Source organism: Mesoplodon densirostris, chromosome 15, assembly GCF_025265405.1.
Source record: "Mesoplodon densirostris isolate mMesDen1 chromosome 15, mMesDen1 primary haplotype, whole genome shotgun sequence".
NCBI classification, from domain to species: domain Eukaryota; kingdom Metazoa; phylum Chordata; class Mammalia; order Artiodactyla; family Ziphiidae; genus Mesoplodon; species Mesoplodon densirostris.
This window is the reverse complement of record NC_082675.1, coordinates 27,550,479-27,570,064: the sequence shown is the minus strand read 5'-3', so window position 1 is coordinate 27,570,064 and position 19,586 is coordinate 27,550,479. Positions and strand designations below refer to the sequence as shown.

At 60.9% G+C, this 19,586-nt stretch overlaps 1 protein-coding gene across 6 annotated transcripts in view; it reads left to right on the top strand.

Moving 5' to 3' along the window:
• TXNRD2 (thioredoxin reductase 2) overlaps window positions 1-18,800 on the top strand; it is a 34,585-nt gene extending 15,785 nt beyond the window's left edge. Inside the window, exons 9-18 of one of the 6 annotated variants that reach the window (XM_060118413.1) lie at window positions 2,033-2,052; window positions 2,737-2,828; window positions 4,449-4,623; window positions 12,197-12,333; window positions 14,604-14,699; window positions 14,943-15,035; window positions 16,413-16,484; window positions 16,566-16,663; window positions 17,511-17,716; window positions 18,591-18,800. In XM_060118413.1, the coding sequence (XP_059974396.1) occupies window positions 2,033-2,052; window positions 2,737-2,828; window positions 4,449-4,623; window positions 12,197-12,333; window positions 14,604-14,699; window positions 14,943-15,035; window positions 16,413-16,484; window positions 16,566-16,663; window positions 17,511-17,634 (907 nt within the window). In that variant the 3' untranslated portion in view covers window positions 17,635-17,716; window positions 18,591-18,800. Of the gene's footprint in view, window positions 1-2,032; window positions 2,053-2,736; window positions 2,829-4,448; window positions 4,624-4,870; window positions 5,154-6,188; window positions 6,605-7,186; window positions 7,468-12,196; window positions 12,334-14,603; window positions 14,700-14,942; window positions 15,036-16,412; window positions 16,485-16,565; window positions 16,664-17,510; window positions 17,717-18,586 lie in introns of those variants that run through there. The other 5 variants (XM_060118412.1, XM_060118417.1, XM_060118414.1 and 2 more) reach the window with 5 other exon arrangements.
• The last annotated feature ends 786 nt before the right edge of the window (window positions 18,801-19,586 follow it).

Below are 19,586 nucleotides of genomic sequence, written 5' to 3'. Positions count from 1 at the left end.
TTTGCTGGCAGGGCCTGCCCTGGGCACTGTGCCTTGGCACCAGCCTCAGCCCCACCCAGACTGGGGTCTCCTAGGTGGCCGGCAAAGCCCATCTTCAGCTTCAAACCTGCCAATAAAAACGCAGCGTCCCTTCAGGGCTGCCTGCACCCCACCCGCAGGCGCCAGCTCCATTTTTGCTGTTTTCTCACTCCAGCCCATTTGAAGGGAGTTCTCTAGTTAAGACCTTGAATCCTGCATTTTTCGAAGAATAATACTTATTTGGTGAACTGGGGGCAGGGTGGAGTGAAAACCAACACTGTTGACCGTCTTTCCTCTTGGAGACAAGATGAGGCCCAAGGTGACCATCAGGGCCAGTGGACGCCTGCCCGCTCTGAGGTTTCAGCCGCCCATGCTTGGTCAAGGACGCCCACTGAGGCCCGGCCTGGCTAGTGCCTATCCCCCAGATGTGCCCTCTGTTGGCGGCTTGGAGCCAGTAGCCTGGGGCTGGGGGTACCATGACCTGGAGGTGGGAGTGGGGGGCCCACCCAGCCTCCCTACCCTACTCCCTGCAGGGCTTGGGGAGGTGCCCGGGGGCTGCAGGAACAAAACGCTTTTGCCAAAATCAGGAGACCATGTTGCTGCGTTGCCTGGAGCTGGGCTGCGGACTTCAGGCCGCAGCCACCGCCCCCCGCAAGAGGGTCTGCTCTACGGAGACAGGAAGGCTCGGACGAGCAGGACAGCCCAGCAGGCGGGCAGTGGGCTCCCCGGCAACTGGATGTCACAGTTGCCCAGGCCATGGCCACCCTGAGTGGGAGCACAGGGCACTGTGAGGTCCACACGGATGCTCTCCATTGGTCCTTGCGTTGGGGCAGGATGTTCAAAGCAGCTCAAGCCTGTTTGCATTTTAAGTAACTCGTAGTTTCATATTTTAAAGAAAGGCTTGCCCCCTTCCCCATACACGTCGAGACTGAGGGAGGGCAGATTGTGTAACGTTGAGTGTACCCACACGCAGACATGTGCATTGTGCCTATGTGTGTGTGCCTCACACGCCGAGCTCTCCCCACTCACCCTGCACAGGATGCCAGCAGTCCTGTCCCAACTCCTGAGAGGAAGCCGTGTGCCAGTTGCTTCCCGCAGGGCACTGGCAGCAGTATTCCCAGAGATGTGCTGCTGTTTGAAATGGAATTATATCATTAGTACCTGCTGGGATCAGAGCTGACATTTGCTTATCCATCCTTGCATCACCTCCTCTCGTTCAAAGGCTGAGGGGTGATCTGACAAGCCCACCCACACGCCGCCCGGGCTGGGAGTCTCCACTCTGTGTTCAGTTCTGTTCATGGGTACACGTGTGCAAGTGTGTGTGTGTGTGTGTGTGTGTGTATGCACGTGTATGCATGCAGGGTGTGTGCAGCTGAATAACAGGAGAGGACCTGCTGGGTCCCAGCGTCCTGTGTCCCTCTCCCTGGCTGCCCTTGCTCGGGGAGCTGACTCTCCCAGCCACAGGCCTGTGTGCAGTGGGGCTGGGTGGGCATGGGGTGGGCCATCTGCCTGGGCCCTGTGGTCCCAGAGTGTTCTGCCCACAGACAGGGCTTCTAGGAGCCGCCCCACATCTGGTGCCTCCCCGTCTCTTTCCAGCCTGGCTGCAGGAGGTCCAGAGGAACCCAAGGCAGAACTTTCCTTAGGAGAGAAGGAAAATCCTCCTGCTTCTTCTGACTGGGTTTCGTCCATGTTTGTCCCGCCTTCAGTCCCATCCCCGGGACGTGCTGTTTTGTCCCTGGCCACTCATTCCTTCGCCACCAGGCAATTTCCCAAACCAGCAGCTCTGTTTGTCATTCACAGCTGGAGCTCTGGGAAGTGGGTTTTGTACATTGGGACAGCCTGTTTGAACAGTTAGCCGCAGGGACTCCGCAATAGTGACATGTCAGCTGACAGGCGCCCTGCATGAATGCTGCAGGGCCCCGTCCCCCTCAGAGCCCCACCAGGGACGGCTGCGTGCATCATGGCGGCCACATGTGAGACTCAATTTCTCTCTCTCTATCCATCTCTCTTACAGGTTGGTGGTTGGGGCCAGCTGTATCCTTTGCTGCGTGCAGGTGACAGACAGATAGACAGCTGTGTTCACCATCCTGAGAGTGGAAGCTTGGGCCCCAGGCCCTCCTCCCCACCTCACCGCACTCTCTCCCATGGGGCTTGCCCTCTGCCACCTGGAACCAGGCACTTACAGGCACTTACAGGCTCACTCAGGGCGGATGACCTGTGCTCGAGGGACAATTTGAGGTTGACCTTTGAGGCTGGGGCTTCCTGGAGGCTCTTCCTGAGCCACTCGCTGGCTGGGCAGCTGGACACAGCCATGAGGCAGACGGTCCTCCCTGGAGAGCAGCCCCACTCAGGCCGGTTCCTTAAGAGGGAGCAGTAACACCAGGGAGGGTGGAGGGCACGTCTGCAGGAAGACGGAGACACTGAGGTCTGGGCACATCTCCTGTCCTTCACCACACAGGCCCCTTGGTTAACCTCCAGGGAGTCTGGACAGAGGCCCCGTGGAGGCAGAACCCGCCTGGCCTGTGGGTGCTGAAGGGAGCCTCCACCTTGCCCTGGACGTGTGTTTGAGAGATGGGGGTGGTGGGGAGAGTGTCTCTGCGGCCAGTGTTGGAGACTCTTCTGGGCTGCTGGGGACTGGTGGAGACGGGGGCTGCTGACAGGGGCACCGGGGGTCTTGCTGCCTAGCTCCTGTTAGCGTTCCTTAGCCTGCTCTGGCAGACGTGGCCCTGGAGTGTGCTGGCTTCCTCACTGGGCTCGGCCTGGATGCCACTGTCATGATACGCAGTGTCCCTCTCCGGGCCTTCGACCAGGTAATGCCGGGCCGGTGTCCCCTCCACCTGTGGCCCGCCCAGGCAGGTGCAGGTGTGGGCTGGGAGCGAGGTCTCAGTCTTTAGAAACTGGCCCTTGAGTCGAATGAGGAGATTGTTGGCAAAATAAACACCTGCCAGCGTATTGCAGCAAGGGTCAGCATGTGGGGAGCGTGGCAGGGACCAGAGGGACACCGTGGGCATGCTGGCCAGCTCACGGGCCGTGAGGTCAGGTCACCCAATAGTAAGTGGCTGGCGTGTGTGGGCAGAAGTGCTGTCCTGGCTTCCTCGCTGAGCCCCCTGAGGTCCGAGGAGCTCCACTATCCAAGGGCAGCATGGACAGGGAGCAGGCGGCAGCTGGTGAGGCCCTGGGTGACCGTCACGGGAGATGGTGGCCCGGCCACCATGGACTGGAAAGACGTGATGCTGAGCCAGGCCACTGCAGCCTCGCCACCTCCCTGTCCACCGTGCAGGGCAGCACCGGCCCTGGGGCGCAGACTCTCTCCCTGATGGTGGACGTGCCCACGTTATGAGCGCGTGGAGTTTTTCTTAAACCAAAAACCCTCCGAGGAGATGTCACTTTAAAATCCAGGTCTGGGTTGTCATTGTCAAGACACCAGGCTCCTGGTGCCCTGCAGAGATGGGCACTGTCCATTGCACAGCTCTGGGGCAGTGCACCCCTTTGTCCTGTCATCTGCTCAGTGCAGACGCCCGAGCACCTGCCACGGGGACACACGTCCAGGGAAGGCCTCGAGCCTCATGCTGGACGCAGGTGGAGATGGGGCCCGAGAGGCAGAGGCCCGCAGGGACGTGGAGAAGGGGGCCGATGAGGCTGAGCTGGAGAGCCAGGTTGGCGGGTGGTCATGGTAGCAGGAGAGGGAGAATCTGCGTGTGGTTGGCACACAGAGATGGTGGGGTCACCAGGCTGGAGTCGGGGGAGCGGGGGGAGAGCAGGCTCCAGGTGAGGCCTTGTGGCCTGCCCACCTGTTCCTGGGGGACAGACAAAGCTCCTCATGCTGGGGTGGCCCCTGAGTCAGGGGAGTTAAACAGTGACTTGTATTTTCTCCTGATGGCTTGTTTGAGCCCCCACCGTGGCCCTGGGGACACAGCTATCTGAGCTGGGAGGGAGGAACCCCCTGCAGCACCTCCTCATGCCGTGCCACCTCCCCTAGCAGTTCTTGGTGGGAAGCGGAGGTGCCCATCTCCACTCCCAGCTACCCCACTGCTGACCCCAGCCAGGGCGGGGCAGGCAGGCAGAGCCCGGCAGAAGGGGTGCGTCTCTGCCATTTCAGTGAAGACTCAGTTAACTAACATCTAAAGAGAGTCCAGAGGTCACATGCACCCTAACGGAGGGCCTTGGGTCCTCAGATTTGGAGGGAGTCGGGGTGCCAGAGGCTCTCCCGGCTTGGCCCTCAGCTCCATGGAAAGCAGGGCACTTGGAGCGGGGCGGCCTGTGTGAGGCGTCCTGGAAGAAGGCGTGGGGCCCTGACCTCTTCCTTTGGACAGGCTCCCCTGGGGCCCCGGGCCTTTTCAGGCTGTAGGCCCAGGTCCTCTCCACAGGCCTCAGCAGTGATACTCCCACTGCTGCCTGGTCCTCAAGGCATGTCCTCTTGTGCTTTGCAGCAAATGGCTTCCTTGGTCACAGAGCACATGGCGGTTCATGGCACCCGAATCCTGAGGGGCTGCACCCCCTTGAGGGTGGAGAGGCTCTCAGACGGGCGGCTCCAGGTCACCTGGGTGGACCTCGCCTCCGACAAGAAGGACACAGGCACCTTTGACACCGTCCTCTGGGCCGTAGGTAAGGATGCTCAGGACCCCGTTCTCCTGCGCGCACTCGGGGACCAGGTGCTCCTACGCACACTCGGGGGACAAGGCGTGCCGCCTTCCCCTCCATTGGGCATCTTGGCCCCCTTCTTGCCACTCCTGGTGCTTGTCACCCTGCTGGCTCTGGGGTGGGGGCTGGATAAAGGCCATGGGGCGGCCCTGACCAGCCTCGCTCCTCCTCCGTCCGAGCACACTGTGCTCTCCTGGTCTTTCTTCCCCAGCGCTCCTCGTTCTGGAAATGAAAACCAAGGAAGAGCTGTGGATGGTGGGTCGCAGGCAGCTGGGTATTCGTTGGGGAGACTAGTTAGTTCTACAGGCGGTTTATCGAGGCCTCGCGTACATTTCCTACTAACTTTAAACCTTGGTGTAGATGTGTTTTTTTAGTAAATTAGACTTGTTTTCCACCATAGCTTCAAGATAGTTGTCTATAACATACAAACGATAATGGAGTTTTTACCTTTTTTAAACTGTTTTAACATATAACGTACAATTTACTGTCTTAACCATTTTTAAGTGCTCAGTTCAGTGACATTAAGTACATTCACACACCACCCTCCATCTCCAGAACTTTTCATCATCCCAAATGGAAACTCTGTCCCCATCAGATAACCCCCCAACCCCCTCCCAGCCCCTGGCCCCCACCCTCCTACTTTCTGTCTCTGTGACTCTGATGACCAGGTCCCTCAAGTGAGTGGGACCCTACAGTGTTTCCCTTTTTCTGTCTGACTTACTTCACTGGCATCGTGTCCTGGAGGTTGTCCGTGTCGTAACCTGTGAAGGTGGGCAGTGCTGCATATGGCACACTAGGCTCATCCGGGCATTTGCCGGTGGACATTTGGGTTGCTTCTGTCTTCTGGGTGTCTTGGAAAATGCTGCTGTGGACAGTGGCACGCAGAAGCCAGCTGCTGTTAATACGTGAACATAATGGAGATGCGAATGTAACGGAGATGTGTAGCTTCTAGCCAGCTTCTCGTTGCTTCTGACGCGTCCCCCTGGCCGCCTTCAGCTCTGTGGGTCATCTCGTGTTGGGAGTGGGTGTCCTCCCGGCCTTGCCAGAAATCACACTTTGCAGATTTGCAAAGGCAGCGTCTAGTGATAGGGCAGAGGCCCCGGGCCTTTCCCAGCAGGCGTGGGCTGGCCGCCACCCTGCCTCCCATTCCCTGAGAGGCATGGGTCCACCTGTTTGTGGGGGTGAAGGCCGAGCAAGCGTGACCATGCAGAAACGGCTTGTTGGTGACCTTGTCGGGCACACTCCCTCCCAGGCTGGGCCCTCCCTGCACCCGACTGCCCCCACAGAGAAGGGGAGAGTGGATGTGGGGGGCCCCTGCCAGGGCTGGGACGGTCAGCCTGGAGAGGAACGGGCTTTGAGGGTGGAGCAGAGAGAGCAGGCGCCTTGAGGGGCTCCCCACAGAGGGGCTGCAGGTCCTGCTCCTGAGGGCGTGTGGGCTCACCTGCCGGGACACCCACCTGCCTTGGTGCCTGCGGCCCGTGGGCTTGGGACCCTTTTTCCTGATCTGTCAACTTGCATTTTAAACGTAGGGATGGTCAGTGTCTTCATTCTCCCGTGTTTCCAGCCCGTGGGTCTCTTCGTGCTGAGCCCGGTCACTCGTCCCCAATCTGGGCCTGGGCTCTGAGTCCGTGTGGTCATCAGACTTGTTATCTGGCTCCACAGCACTTGGCGAGTGTGCTGAGCCCTCAGAGGGCCTGTCCCCCAGCGTTTGTCCACCCCGGCTGCCCAGGCCCCCGCGTCCCCGGAGGTGGGCCCAGGCAGCAGTGCACTTCTGAGAAGCTGAGATGCTCAGAGTAGCGGGAAATCAGAAAATGAAATAAACTCCGGAGGAGTCAGCGATTCACTTCTGAGGAACAAGGCAAAGATCTGAAATGCCCCGGAGTGAACTTACTGCCTCTTGACCAAAATCCACTAAATTACCAGAGGAAATGTTCTTGACCAAATTGTAAAAGTAAATTTTACGTAGGTTTATTTTGATGAACGCTACTCAGACCCAGAAATATAAACTGATTGTTATTAATTTAAAATCCGTTCTAACTGGCGAGGTGGCTGGTTCCCCCTCCCACTCGTACCCCCATCCTCCCGCTTGGTCCCAAACGCCTTTGTACTAAGGCGCAGGCCTGCACCCAGATGCCATCAGCTGAGCCCACGCTGCTGGCGGCAGCCAGAGGGCGAGGGGCCGGGCCCTCGGAAAGCCTCAGGGTCCTCCCAGCGTCCAGACGACCCTGGTGGGCGGCAGGCAAGGCCCTGGGAGCCCTCCCCAACTGGTTTTGTTTTCTGTATTTTCAAAAAGAGCATCCCCCAGACAGTCTGCCGGGCATGATTGATGCTGGGGGTGGAAGCTTTTCACAGTCCTTGGCCTCTGACCTTGCTTTCCGAGGCGGCGCTGTGGTGGCGGGTTCCTGGCACGCCTCCTGGGTCTGCACGGGCAAGTGCTGGCGGGGCCACTGCTCCCGCCGGGTTTTGTAAACATTCAGGAACCATTTCCCAGTTTAACAACCCGGAATGTTCTCTGCCCGTTTACCAGGTAAGCCTTGAGCCAAGTGTTATTTCTACTTGCAACAAAGGGTGATCCTGGAGGTCAAAATACAACGACCTGGGCAGCACGGCTGAGGAGGCAAAGAGCTGGCAGACTGTAGGTCTGCCCAGATGCCAGTGCTGCATCCACACCGGCTGGACTTGACGTGTTAAAAATGAAAAGGGAAAGATGCGCCTCGTGCTCTGTGGACGGTCCACGTGGACAGCCTTGGCCACAGCCGACGAGGCTCACAGATGCGGGGATGGGACGTGGGCCCTGCAGTCTGCCAGCCTCTTCCTCAGTGCAGCCTTGATCTCCACGTGGTGGATTAAACACATTAGCAGCTAAAGCAGTTAATTGCTGTGCAGGGGGCCGGCTCATTGTTTGTCTGTGAATCACCCACCCACACCAGGTGTCTTAGATAACAGGCTGGGAACTCGCAGAAGGAGGATTTCCTGTCTGCAGATGTGCCGATTACGGTGCTGAGTGAAGACAGTCAGCCCGCCTGCCGCAGGCTCGTGTTCACCAGCACAGTTAACCACTTGTGGCCTGGAGCCTGGCTGTGGGGGGGTGGGGGTGGGCACAGGAGCAGGACTGGCTGGCCCTGAGTGGACACCTCCGAGCAGGAACCCTCAGCTTCTGTGTAGCTTCCTCTTGTTTTAAAGAATGGCTGGAGCACCATGGCCTCGGAAAAAACAGGAGCTGAAATGGTCCCGGGCCCCTCAGCATCTCCAGCCTCCAGGGAAGGATGAAGGCTCTGGCACGTCCATCCCTGGGCCACAGGAGTCCTGCCCAAGTTGGAAGAGCCCACCCAGGTGGCCGCTGTTACGGGGTCCAGAGTGCCTGCCTCGAGACAAGGCAGGGGGAGTCAGCCCCTGAAGCCATCTCCTCTTCTTCAGGCTTTGTCTTAGCAAAAAGCCATTGCCGTTTACCTGTGTCACGTTTGAGCCTCAAACGTGGGGAAAGGGAGCTCGTGAGACCTGGCTCAGGACTGGAGGCCAGCTTCCCAACTGCACCCAACGACCACACTGAAGCCCTCGGGCCCGAGGACACAGTGATGGGGGCCCGAGGTGCCCAGGATGCCTGCAGCCGGGACCCCTTCTCCATCCAGAGCCACCTCTTGGAGGTTGGGGAAGAGCTGGCAGTCTGAGCGCAGATGCAGCCTGGTTGGGCCAGCCTCGGGCCAAGGCTACCAGACCTATTCCCTGGGACCGCGTCTTGCTGTGGCTGCGGGAGACCCCTGTGTGTCTGTGTTCTCTTAGGTGGGGACCCCACAGTGGCCTGGCTTTGCCCCCTGGGAGGGTCGCCCAGGGTGGGTCCCTGCCTCCCAGCACTTTGCCCCGGCTGCCTGTGCACCCTCGCTGCGGTCTGTCTGACCACAGCCCGTGCTCACCTTTCACACTCCTGCCGGCACTTAAATCTTCCCTCGTTACACGATCCCCCTGCTCGTCGGGAAGTGTGCTCCAAGGAGGCGTGAAATTGGAGGGAACGCCCGTCTTCCTGTAACGGGAGGCAAGGGGCATGGGAGAGGACGTGTGTCTGGTTGCGTCCCCGTGTGCTGCAGAGCAGGTAGTTCTCCCAGTGTGACCAGAGGAGGCTGGACTGGCCCGGCTGCACCGAGTGCTCTCGGGCGCAACGCTGCCCTGGGTGTCCTGGGCAGTCGGCGCTGGGAGGGAGGGCCATCCCAGCTTCGAGGCACCTGGGCTCACACAGTGCCCCCGAGGGACTCCGGCCAGCAGGCGAGGGGCAGCTCCAAGGGCAGGGTGTTTGGACATCGCCTCCAAGGAGGAAGCTGGGTGTCTGCTCGTACGTGGGGTTCTAGTGCTCTCGTCATTTGTAGTAAGCACGGCAGCAAGTCACGCGGGTTTTAAGGAAGAAACTCTTACAAGGCAAGAGAATCACGAGGATGCGTATAAATGAATGAAAAGGACAGAATCGGACATTCTCAAGAGGAGATACAGCTAATCTAACATGTGGCCAAAAAAACACCGAATTTTACTAGTAGTCAAAGAAGTGCAAATTCAATCCTCACAGTCCCCCCTCCACCGCCCTGCAAATGAGCAGATCCCACTGCCACTGAGGAGGGGGCAGCCCTGCCTGCGCCCCGAAGCCCCCCTGAGGATGCCTGGGGGCCCACCAACCCCGTGCAGGGCGAGGAGCAGGCAGCCTGCGTGCCAGACAGGGCAGTGTGTGACCGTGACAGGCAGGGTGACCGGGACGGGCCTCCACCAATCGTGGGAGGAGCACTACCTGCACACAAGGTGCGAGGGAGGCAGTCGGAGGACGATGTGACCGTTGCCATGTAAGTCCAGCCTGGGCCTGAGCTGGCGCCCAAGCGACCAGCCACTCGGTACCCCCCTGGACCCCACACCCGTTCTCCATCTTCCTCTGGGGCTCTGGGCCTGAGCTGAAAGGGAGGGCATGACCCCCTGCTCTGAGCACGAGGGGGCAGCGTGGCAGAGGGCGTGGGCCTGTCCCTCCCTGTGTGACCCCTGTCTAGGACTTGCCCACCCCAGGCCTCACCCGCAAGGCCCAGCTTCCAAGCCCTGAGGTGCCTGCGGCTGCCCCTGGGGCTTTGCCTGCTCCAGTCCCTCCCTTCCTTCACTGTTCATTCTGGAAGCATCAGTGGAGTGCCTGCTGCATGCGGCCTGTTCTTCACTGTACTGCCCCCCACCCCCCATCAACCATCCATTTATTCTTTTTACCAGTGGCCTGGCTCACACATCCCACATACTTTCCAAGTTCATGTATGCAGAACATCCTAAAAAATCCTGGCTTCAAAATGGACTGCAGAGGCCACCTAACTCCAGCATATGTTACCGTCTCCTGTTACTACTTTCAAATTTATCTTTATTTCCTTCAGGATCTGGGATACGGTTTGCTGGCATCTGCAAGGTGTGTAGTTACCATGGTTACCACAGGCACAGGAGGAAGCACTCCTGACCTCCTGTGACCAGCCAGGCAGGGGTGCAGGGGGAGAGCCTGGGACAGCGTGGCCAGCATCAGAGCAGCTGGTCCAAGTGCTGCCGGCTTTGCCCTTGGACTCTCCAGCCCCAGCCCAGAGTGTCACCGGGAGGCGCAGGGCCCGGGGGCCTGGGGAGGAACCTGAGAACTGAGCTATGAGCCCCTGCATAAAGGACTGTCGCCCACTAAGCCCATGCCCTCCAGTCCTGCCTGTGGGGCCAGCTCCTTCCTCTCTGGGAGCACAGTCCAGTCCCCTCCCAGGTGCCCACTGGGTCCCCAGGCACCTTGGCAGGATGCTGGGCAGGCGGCAGGTCCCACTCTGTACTCATGGGTCTCCATCACGACCATAGGGCCAGTACTGGTGCCGTCAGAAGGTGGGGCCCTCCTGGCCTGGTACTGCCCGTGTCCAATCTGACGGCGAAGGGCGCCAGCCCTCAGCCCCCAATTCCTGGGGCCGAGCTGAATGCAGAGGCTGGAGCCATCGGCTCAAGAAGCAGGCTTAGCTGAGCCTGTGTTTTGACTTCCCGCCAGGAGAGCAGCTGGAGACTTAAGGCTCCCCTTCCCGGGCTCCACCAGCCGCCACCCTGAGCCGTGGAGGCTGTGGGAACTGTGCCTTTGAAGCCATGCGTCCTGCCGTCGGGATCCCCCAGCCACAGTGACGGGGGCCACCCGCTGCCCCCCTGGGGTCGGGCAGGAAGAGCGGCCCTTGCTGCCCTGGCTCGACGAGGCCACATCGTCTGAACCGAGAGAGAAAGGGTGGTAAGGCAGCTCAGCTGTGACGGGGCCCAGGCTGTGAGCACACGGAACCAGCAGTGCCTGGCACTGCCCCTCCTGGCCTCTCCCCCAAGAGCAGGGTTCGTGCGCTGACTGCCTGCAAGGATGGGTGGGTGTGCAGTGCAGGCCCTGGAGGTCTCGGAGCTGGGGCTGCCCCGGGAGTGGGGGGGCGAGGTCGTGCACACTGTCTGCCTCCTTTGGGTCAGCTCGCACGCCATGGGTGCCGGGGGAACGGCCGCTGCCAGATGTGGGGACACGAGGCCACAGCCTGGTGGCAGAGGTAAACCCACGTGGAGCGCCGTCCTGCCTCGCACAAGCTGCAGGAGTGGTGTCTTGGTGGGGGCAGAGGCCAACCTGGGGGGCCACGTGAGGACCCTGAGACACCCCTGCTGGGAAATGCACACAGGGGATGGGGCCCCAGTGTCTGTGAGGCCTGGGTCCTGTTTCCGACTTCCCCTTGGGCTGATGCCTTCAGAGGCTGCAAGGTCCTGTCGGGCTGAGCCTGTGGCCGTGCTGATCCTTCCTGTCCATCACTCCACCATGTGGCCTGGGGTACCTGGCACCTTGGAGTCCGGCCCCTTCAGCGGGGAGGGGCTTAGGGATCACAGTCTGGGGCTGGGGGCACATCGCCCTTTCGTTGCTGCTGCTTCTACACCATTTCTGTGGTCAGAGCCAGGAGCCTTGTATTCTTAAAAAATCATGAATTTCCAATTCAAAGTTGACGTTACCGAGCTTGAACCGTCCTCTTTGAGTGGCACGTAGGACCTGTTAGTATCTTCACTTGTGGGGACGTGACCCTCGGAGGTACAGTTCCAATGTGGGTTCGCAGGGTCTCCCGAGTTGTCTTTCCACGTGTTCTGTTACAATAGGCCCCTTTGTTTTAGGTTGTTTACGGGTTATAGGGATTTTTTCCACGTTTAATTTTACTTTTTGAATATGTGTATGTATAAACTGTGTAGATGATTTAAAGAAACAAAATTGTATCATAGGATGTGTTTAGGAGAGTCTTGTTGCTGACTCTCCATCCACCCCATTTCCTCCCCATTCCTGCTCCGTCCTTTCATTGAGTCTCTATGCAGGTGTTTGTGCACATGTATACACACGTGTGTGTGTGTACGTACATACATGTGTGAGCACGTGTTTGAGGCCCTTGGCGCTGTTGGTGCTTTGATATCTTACCAATTCTAAGTGGACATTCTGAGAAGAGTTTTAAATAAAACAAGGAATCTCGGTCAGAACCACTAACGAAAACCTCCCAGTCTTGCTCTTTGTGTCCTTCAGGCCGAGTTCCAGAAACTAGAGGTCTGAATTTGGAGAAGGCTGGTGTGCGTACCAACCCCAACACTCAGAAGATCCTGGTTGACGCCCAGGAAGCCACCTCAGTCCCCCACATCTATGCCATCGGAGACGTGGCGGAGGTAAGGCCTGCGCCGCTGCCTCCCCCCCACCCCGTCCCCCAACCCTGTACCCCCGCCTTGTGGCTCTCACGGGCTCTGCGCTGAGCCCCAGGAGGACTTGGCATCACCCCCGCCTCCACGCTCCTCCTCTCTGTGGACGGGCGGGCGGACAAGGGGACACCGTCCACAGATCCTGCCGTGAAGCTCCTCATGGGTCAGCTCTGAGGGATGGTGTCTGTTTGCACACCATGGAGCGGCCTTGACCTCCTGGCCTCGGTTTACCTCTGATCTTGGGCGGTCATCACCCCCATGAGCCCAGCTTGGGAGGCATTGGTCAGTGGCCCCCCTTACGGGCCCAGCAACACCGGGGGCTGCTCAGCTATGAGCCCCGGCGCCTCAGGATCAGTCGGCCTGTCCTGCACGCGTGCATCACGTCCCGAGGAGGGCAGCCAGGGCAGGGTCCCAATCATAGGCTGGGCCCCCAAACCTAGCAGGCCTCTCCACAGTGCCGCCACAAAGTGCCACGAACTGGGTGGTCAGAACAGCAGAATTTGTTCCCGCCTGCTCTGGAGGCCCAAAATCCGAGGTCAAGGCATCAGGGCTGCGCTCCCTCCTCTGGGGAGGACCCTCCTCGCCAGGTCCAGCTTCTGAGGCCCCGGGTATCTTCACAAGCATCTCCTCCGGGGCCTGCCTGTCCCTGGATTTAGGGCCGCCTGAATTCAGGCTGACCTCATGTCAATCCTCACTTTAATTACCCCTGCAAAGACCCCAACTTCCCAGGAGGGCACAGTCTGAGGTTCTGGGGGGACATGAGTTTGGGGGTGCTGTGAAACCCACCGTGTTGTTAGTTTATGTTCATTCTTCACACATTGAGCACCAGACACTTTTCTGGGTTCTGGGGTCACTGCAGGAATAGACAGAAGTCCCAGCCCTCGTGGAGGTGATGTTCTGTCACAGTCAGAGTTGACAAGCAAATGAGCTATTTCAGGTGTCAGGAGACGCTCAGTGTGGGGGTCAGAAAGGTGGCAGTCGTCATCGATGCTGTGGGACCGCCCCTCCCTCAGCCTCCCCAGCCTCTGCTGCAGCTTGTGATAGGTGGGGGGCTTCCAGAGAGCCTGGCACACAAGTGGAGACGGGCAGGGTGGGGAGGCCATGCACGGCTGGGCCTCCCTTTGTTCCCGAAGGGCCAGCCTGCTCATCTGGAGACAGTCTGTCCTGCACTACAGCCTGGCCCTGGTGTCCCCATTGTACCGGAGGGGCCGCCCCCGCTGTGGCCAGTGCTCAGATGGGAGCCAGTTGGCTGCCGCTTGAGCCTCGAGCCCCCCATGAACCCAGGCTCATGAGATGCTGCATGGGAAACCCCTGTGTTGCGACCACGGGGACAGCCCGCTGGGTGCGTCAGAGCTCCAGCCGCTCCCCCCCGCTGGGTCATCTGGCCACCTAGTCGACCCATTGGTGTGGACAAGGCTTCACGCTTGCTCGCTGCCCTGGGGACCTGACCGCTTAGCTGGGCAGTGCTGTGTCTTAAAACACTCAGCCTGCTCCCTCAGAAAGGTGACTCTGAGCAGCAAGAAGCGTTAACCCCCAGGGGTCTGGCGAGGGGAGGCCGTGGTTCAGGGAGGCCTCGTGTGCCGTGTGCCGTGTGGGCTGTGTCCCCGTTAGTCAGGCCGGTGGAATGCAGGGGCTGCCTACGCGGCTTTATCGCTGCCGATCTCCATTCATTTCTGGAATGTCAAACAACATCTGCATTTCCTGCTGCTGCAGGGGTGATTGGCAGCCAGCCCCAGGCCGATGCGTGTGGGGACACAGGGGCTGTGCCACCCCCTGCTCCCCGGCAGGACACACCCTGGGGCAGAGGCCTCCATGGAACGGTGTCCGATCTGGGCTCGGTAATGGGCTTGACGTTCCAGACAAGCTGTGTGTCGGAGCCCACTGCTGCTCCCAGGGCCCGTCTTAGCCCGAATCCGTTAGTGCGAATGGGTAAATGGTGGCTGGGTCCCTTTTGAGCTTTGTTGTGGGGGCAGCTCTGCAAAGGCACTGACGTGAAGGAGGGGTCCTGAGAGAAGTCACAAGTGGGTACGGGCGGTATGGCCAGTGTGGCCGGGTTCGTTAGCGGCTCACCCCCTTTTCCAGGGAAGGGGCCGTGACCACAGGTGTCTCCCCCGAGCAGGACAGAGGGGAGCATGCGGGAACAAGCAGAGGCAAAATGCGTCTGGGGGAGACGCCCCACTGGGAAGGCGGTACCCCCACTGAGGGTCAAGCTGAAGTAACCCCGTGCTCCCACCTTCCAGGGGCGGCCAGAGCTGACGCCCACGGCTATCATGGCCGGGAGGCTCTTAGCCCAGCGGCTCTGCAGTCGGTCCTCAGACCTGATGGACTATGACAACGTGAGTGCCCCTCTCTTCAGACACCACTTCCAGCCTGCGGGAGCTGCAGCTCGTTCTGGGGGTCCACGTGTGTCTGTGCGTGCGAGCATGTGCGTGTGTGCGTGTGCGTGTGTGCCTGTGTGTGAGGTGCAGCCTGGGAACAAGAGAGAGGGTCGCCCGTCCAGGGACTAGCCTGCAACTACTGCTCTCGGTGTACCCCAGTGGGGTCCTCACTCTGGTGCCTGATCCTGGCCCACCCTCTAGGTCCCCACGACGGTCTTCACACCGCTGGAGTATGGCTGTGTGGGGCTGTCAGAGGAGGAGGCCGTGGCTCGCCATGGAGAGGAGCGTGTGGAGGTGAGTCAGGGCCCCGGGGAGGGGGCTGCCAGGACACAGGCCTGTGTGGCCCTCCACCCCATCATGGCCGTCCCCCACAGAGGCCCGCGGCAAGCGGGAGTGTTGGCGTCCTGCTTCCCGGGGCCTGCAGCTTGGCAGGGCGGGGCGTGGGGCCCGGAACGATGGCTGTGATGGGCTGGCGGTGCTGGCAGGCAGCCCCGGGGATGAGGGGGCCTTTGGGCTGCGGCCCACCTCAGCGGGGTGCATATCTGCCTTGACCTGAAAGGCTCCTCCTGCCCTCCGACCTCTGCTCGCCTCCACCCCTGCCCTTCTGCCCCCACCTGGCCCTGTGCCTCCTCCATGAGTCTGGTCCTCATGGGCCTCTGACAGCCCAGACCCAGGCATCCACCCCGGAGGGAGGGCTTTGTCACCAGACGGGGGTTCCTCTGGGGTCTGCTTTGGCCACAGTGTGTGCCCCAGGTAGCCTGGTGGGCTGTGGGTGCTGTGGCAGCTTGCAGGCGGGATGGGAGAAACCGGACCCACGTGGCCACCAGAGCGGCCAGGGGCCCTTTGGGAATGAGCGCCCTGGGCTCCAGTGCCTGCCCTGCATCCCTGCGCCCCGGTCCCCTCCATCAACGGCACTTTATTTGCTATTTTTGTTCGATTCATCACAAGTGCCCTGGGACATGTGTCCATGGCATTCCGTGATGTTGTTTTATGTTTCACAATGTTGAATGGTCAAATGCCCTTTGTTTGTTTTCTTTTCAATTCTGTCTTCGTTAGAACAATATTCTCTGAAGCTGCATTAATTAATAATGGCTGTGCAGCACATGTGAGGGCTCTGCTCATTTTTTACTCGGCCGCAGCCCCGAATGCGCTATCGGCCCTTCTCAGGCGCTGAAAGCCTTTGTCCAGCAGCTCCGGTGGGGGCCGCGCCCGCCCCGCCTCCTGGCTCGAGTGAGGGCCCGGCAAGCACCGAGGTGCCCGAGGGAGGCCAGATGGGCGGCCGGGCCCCCCTTCCACTGCCCGCGGTCGCCCCGTCCATTCTCTGCAGCGTCCACCTGGGCTGTGCTCCTGGGCGGTGCCTGTGCCTGCACTGAGCCTCGGGCTCTGGGGCAAGTCAGGGTGGCCAGTCTGGCAACCGTTCTGCTGCTGTAGTTCTTGGGGGTCTTGGGCCTGGTGGGAGAGGGTCTGTCTGCAGGGTGCCGTGCTGGGAGGAGAGGGGTGCCTCCGAGGCCAGCCGAGCCTTGTCCTTGCCCCAGACCACAACCTGCGGGCTGAGCAGGCAGTTCCGCCCCCCCCCCCCTCACTGTGCCCACAGCCTGTCGAGCTATAAAATGCCCCTGGAGCTTATTTTGCTGCAGCCGCTGACCCAGGAATCCGTGTCTTGTCACCCAGGTTTATCACGCATATTATAAACCACTGGAGTTCGTGGTGCCTGAACGGGACGCGTCCCAGTGTTACATAAAGGTGAGCATCCCCGTGGGCCTGGCCAGGATGAGAGAGAGCCCCCACAGCCGCGCACGCCCCTGCTGACCGTGTGCCTTTCAGATGGTGTGTCTGCGGGAGCCCCCACAGCTGGTGCTGGGCCTGCACTTCCTTGGCCCCAATGCTGGCGAAGTTACTCAAGGATTTGCTCTGGGGATCAAGTAAGTCCACAGGAATGTCGGCCGTTACGTGACACTCAGGCTGGGGTCCCCCGAAAGTCAGCGGCACCGCTGTCGGAAGTCTGCCGCATCAGGGTCACTCGTGGTCATGTTTTCAGAGATGGTCTGCCCAACGGGACGGGTCCAGTCGGTCACCTGAGAGGTGGCCATGTCCATCTCTGGCCGGGCCATCGGGGGGAACAGGTTTGTGTCCCCAGACAGCCCTGAGGGGCACGGTGGGTCTTCTCTGCTCAGAATGAGGGTTGGGAGCTGAGTGCCCAGGCAGTCAGGAGCAAGGCCTCGGCATCAAGTGTGCTGGGAGGGCCTCCCCGGGGGCATGTGTCCTGTGGGGCCGGTCCCAGCTGCAGGCTGTGCATGGCGGGGCCCCGGGGCCCGTGCTGTGGAAGCTCTGGTGGGGGTGGGTTTTTGGGTGTAAAGAGGCCAGGCAGCTGGTGAGGGGCTGTCAGAGGCAGGAGGGCTGGGGTGAAGCAGAGGGAGGGGGCTAGACTCAGAGAGGAGGGTGAGTGGGCCTGTGTCTGGTGGGCTGGGGGCAGCAGGAGACCAGGCCCGGCAGGTGGGAGGTGGGCCCGAGGTGGGGCTGCCTGGCTGCTGCAGGCTCGGGGTGTTTGCTCCAAGGGAGGTGGGGCGAGACCAGCATAGGTGTTGGCAGGTGTTCCTGGATGCCAGCTGGAGAAGAGAGGATGGGGGCTAGAGCTGGGGGACAGTGATGAGACCGTGACTTCCCAGCTCTCCCCCGTGTGTTGCCACCTGAGGATGGGGGCGGGGGGGGCACTCGAACACGCCTCCCTGCACTGACTCGTCCCCCGAATCCCTTGTCCCCGGTGTGCAGGTGTGGGGCCTCCTACCAGCAGGTGATGCGGACGGTGGGCATCCACCCAACCTGTGCCGAGGAGGTGGCCAAGCTGCGCATTTCCAAGCGCTCGGGCCTGGACCCCACCGTGACCGGCTGCTGAGGCTAAGCGGCCATCCCTAGACCCAGGGTGCTCAGCATGACTTCTGCCCCCACAGCCAGGCTCAGCGGAGGCTCAGAGCCAGGTATGCATGTGGGGTAGGTCCTATATTTAAGGGGAGTAGGGTGCCACTGTGAATTGCTCTCCAGGTACAGGAGAAGCTGCACCTGCCGAGAGGGCCCCACCCCCAACAGGGCATTCTAGACCCCAGCCGGGTTGCTGCTACTCCTCATGTGCAGGCAGTGTCTGGAGGCCGGGGTCACCCTGTAGCGCCTGTCCTGGGGGCGGGGGGGTTGGGGACTCGGGGTGTGGAATGTTCATTGGGCCTCCCTACCACCTGCCCCGCTCAGAACAGCCCAGCTCCTTTCTCTCTTGCCCAGAAGGTGGAGACGCAGCCTCGTGCTCAGAGCCGCCCACAGTCTGGTTCTGTTAGACTTTGCAAAGCCGGGCTGAGTGGGCTGCCCGAAGCCCCGGGGTGTGATGTTTGGCTTGAGCCTCATCTAGGAGGAAATAAGCAAGTCCCTGCCTGACCCCAGCCAAGGGGATGCCTGTGGTTGGGGCCTTTCCTCCTGTCAGCCTGAGAGGGGCATCCCCTGGCTGTCGGCCCCTCCTGGGTTGGGGTCCCGCGGGCCCTGGGGGACTGTGGAAGAGCAGTGAGCGCCCACGGGATGCCCACAGGTGGGCGTGAGGGGCCAAGCCACGGCAGAGGATCAGTGGGCAGTGGATCAGGCCCAGAGCCTCTCCTGGGGCACCCAGGGCACTGGCTCCTCCACAGCTCCTGGACAGGGCTGCCTCTGATGAGCTTTATCATTTCAGGGTGTTTCTAACAGTTATGCACAACCTGGCGGGGCAGGGCCACCTCTCAGCTGGTTTCTCCTCTGTTCCCCGAGAGTCCCTGTGTGCGGGCGGGTGTGGGGACGCGGGGCCACCCCATGCTGACCCCCATCCTCGGCAGGCAGGATGCTGGAGGCCGAGCCCGGGCGAGCCGCGCCCCTGCCCAGTGCATCTGGACCAACCGCCGAGCGCCCTGCAGGGATGGCCCAGGCCTGCATCTCGCACCCCCGCCCATGCCAGATGATGACGACTTGCTCAGAAACCCCCCCGCGGGCTGCCCACGTCCGAGTCCACTGGCATTTCCAGGGTACAAATAAAGAGGGTGTTTTCCAGAAGCGTGCCCTGCCCATGATGTCCCCGACGCGCCCGGGGTGGCCAGCTGTCCGTCACCATGGGGAATCCCTTCCGAGTCATGCTGTGCCGGGGTCAGCGTGCAGGGGGTCCCCAGCACCCCGCCCCGGAGGACCCCGCCTTTCCTCCTGGAGCAGAGCCTCCTGGGAACGCAGGCTGTGTTCCAGAGCCACCTGCCAGCACCATGGCCGGTGACAGGAGTGGGATGGTGCTGAGGCCCTGTCCCCCGAATGTTCCACTTTCCCGGGGCCCCATCCAGCTTGTCGCTGAGCTCAGGCTAATCTCGCACATGGAGGCTGACGGGGAGGGAGGCCCCGGCACCTGTCAGTCACCTCAGAGAGATGGCGCTGACAGCGACGGGCAGGGCCCAGCATTGTACTGGGGCTTTAGCAGCGGTTAATCTTGTGTCTTCCCTAAGAAAACATCACTTAGTCTGCCGCCCGGGAGCCCTGGGTGGGACCCTGCTTGTCAGCGAACAAAGGAATGTCTTTGCGCCTTAATGGGCCTGCGGGAACTCAGACGCCGCTCGCGTGAAGCGTGTGCAGCGGCTCTCAGACGCCCCATTGAGACGCCAAGTGCCGGGAGGGGCCAGGCCTCTTGACAAATGCAGCGCGATCAGCCGTGTCCCGTTTAACGCCCGGCTGGTGGCCCCGCGAGGAGGTTCCCTCTGCGCTGGGCGTGGCCTCCCGGCCTTGGAGGCAGGGGGTGGGCTTTGCGGGGTCAGCTGACCGGGATGGGAGGGGGGGCCCTGGGCACTGGGATGGCCGCAT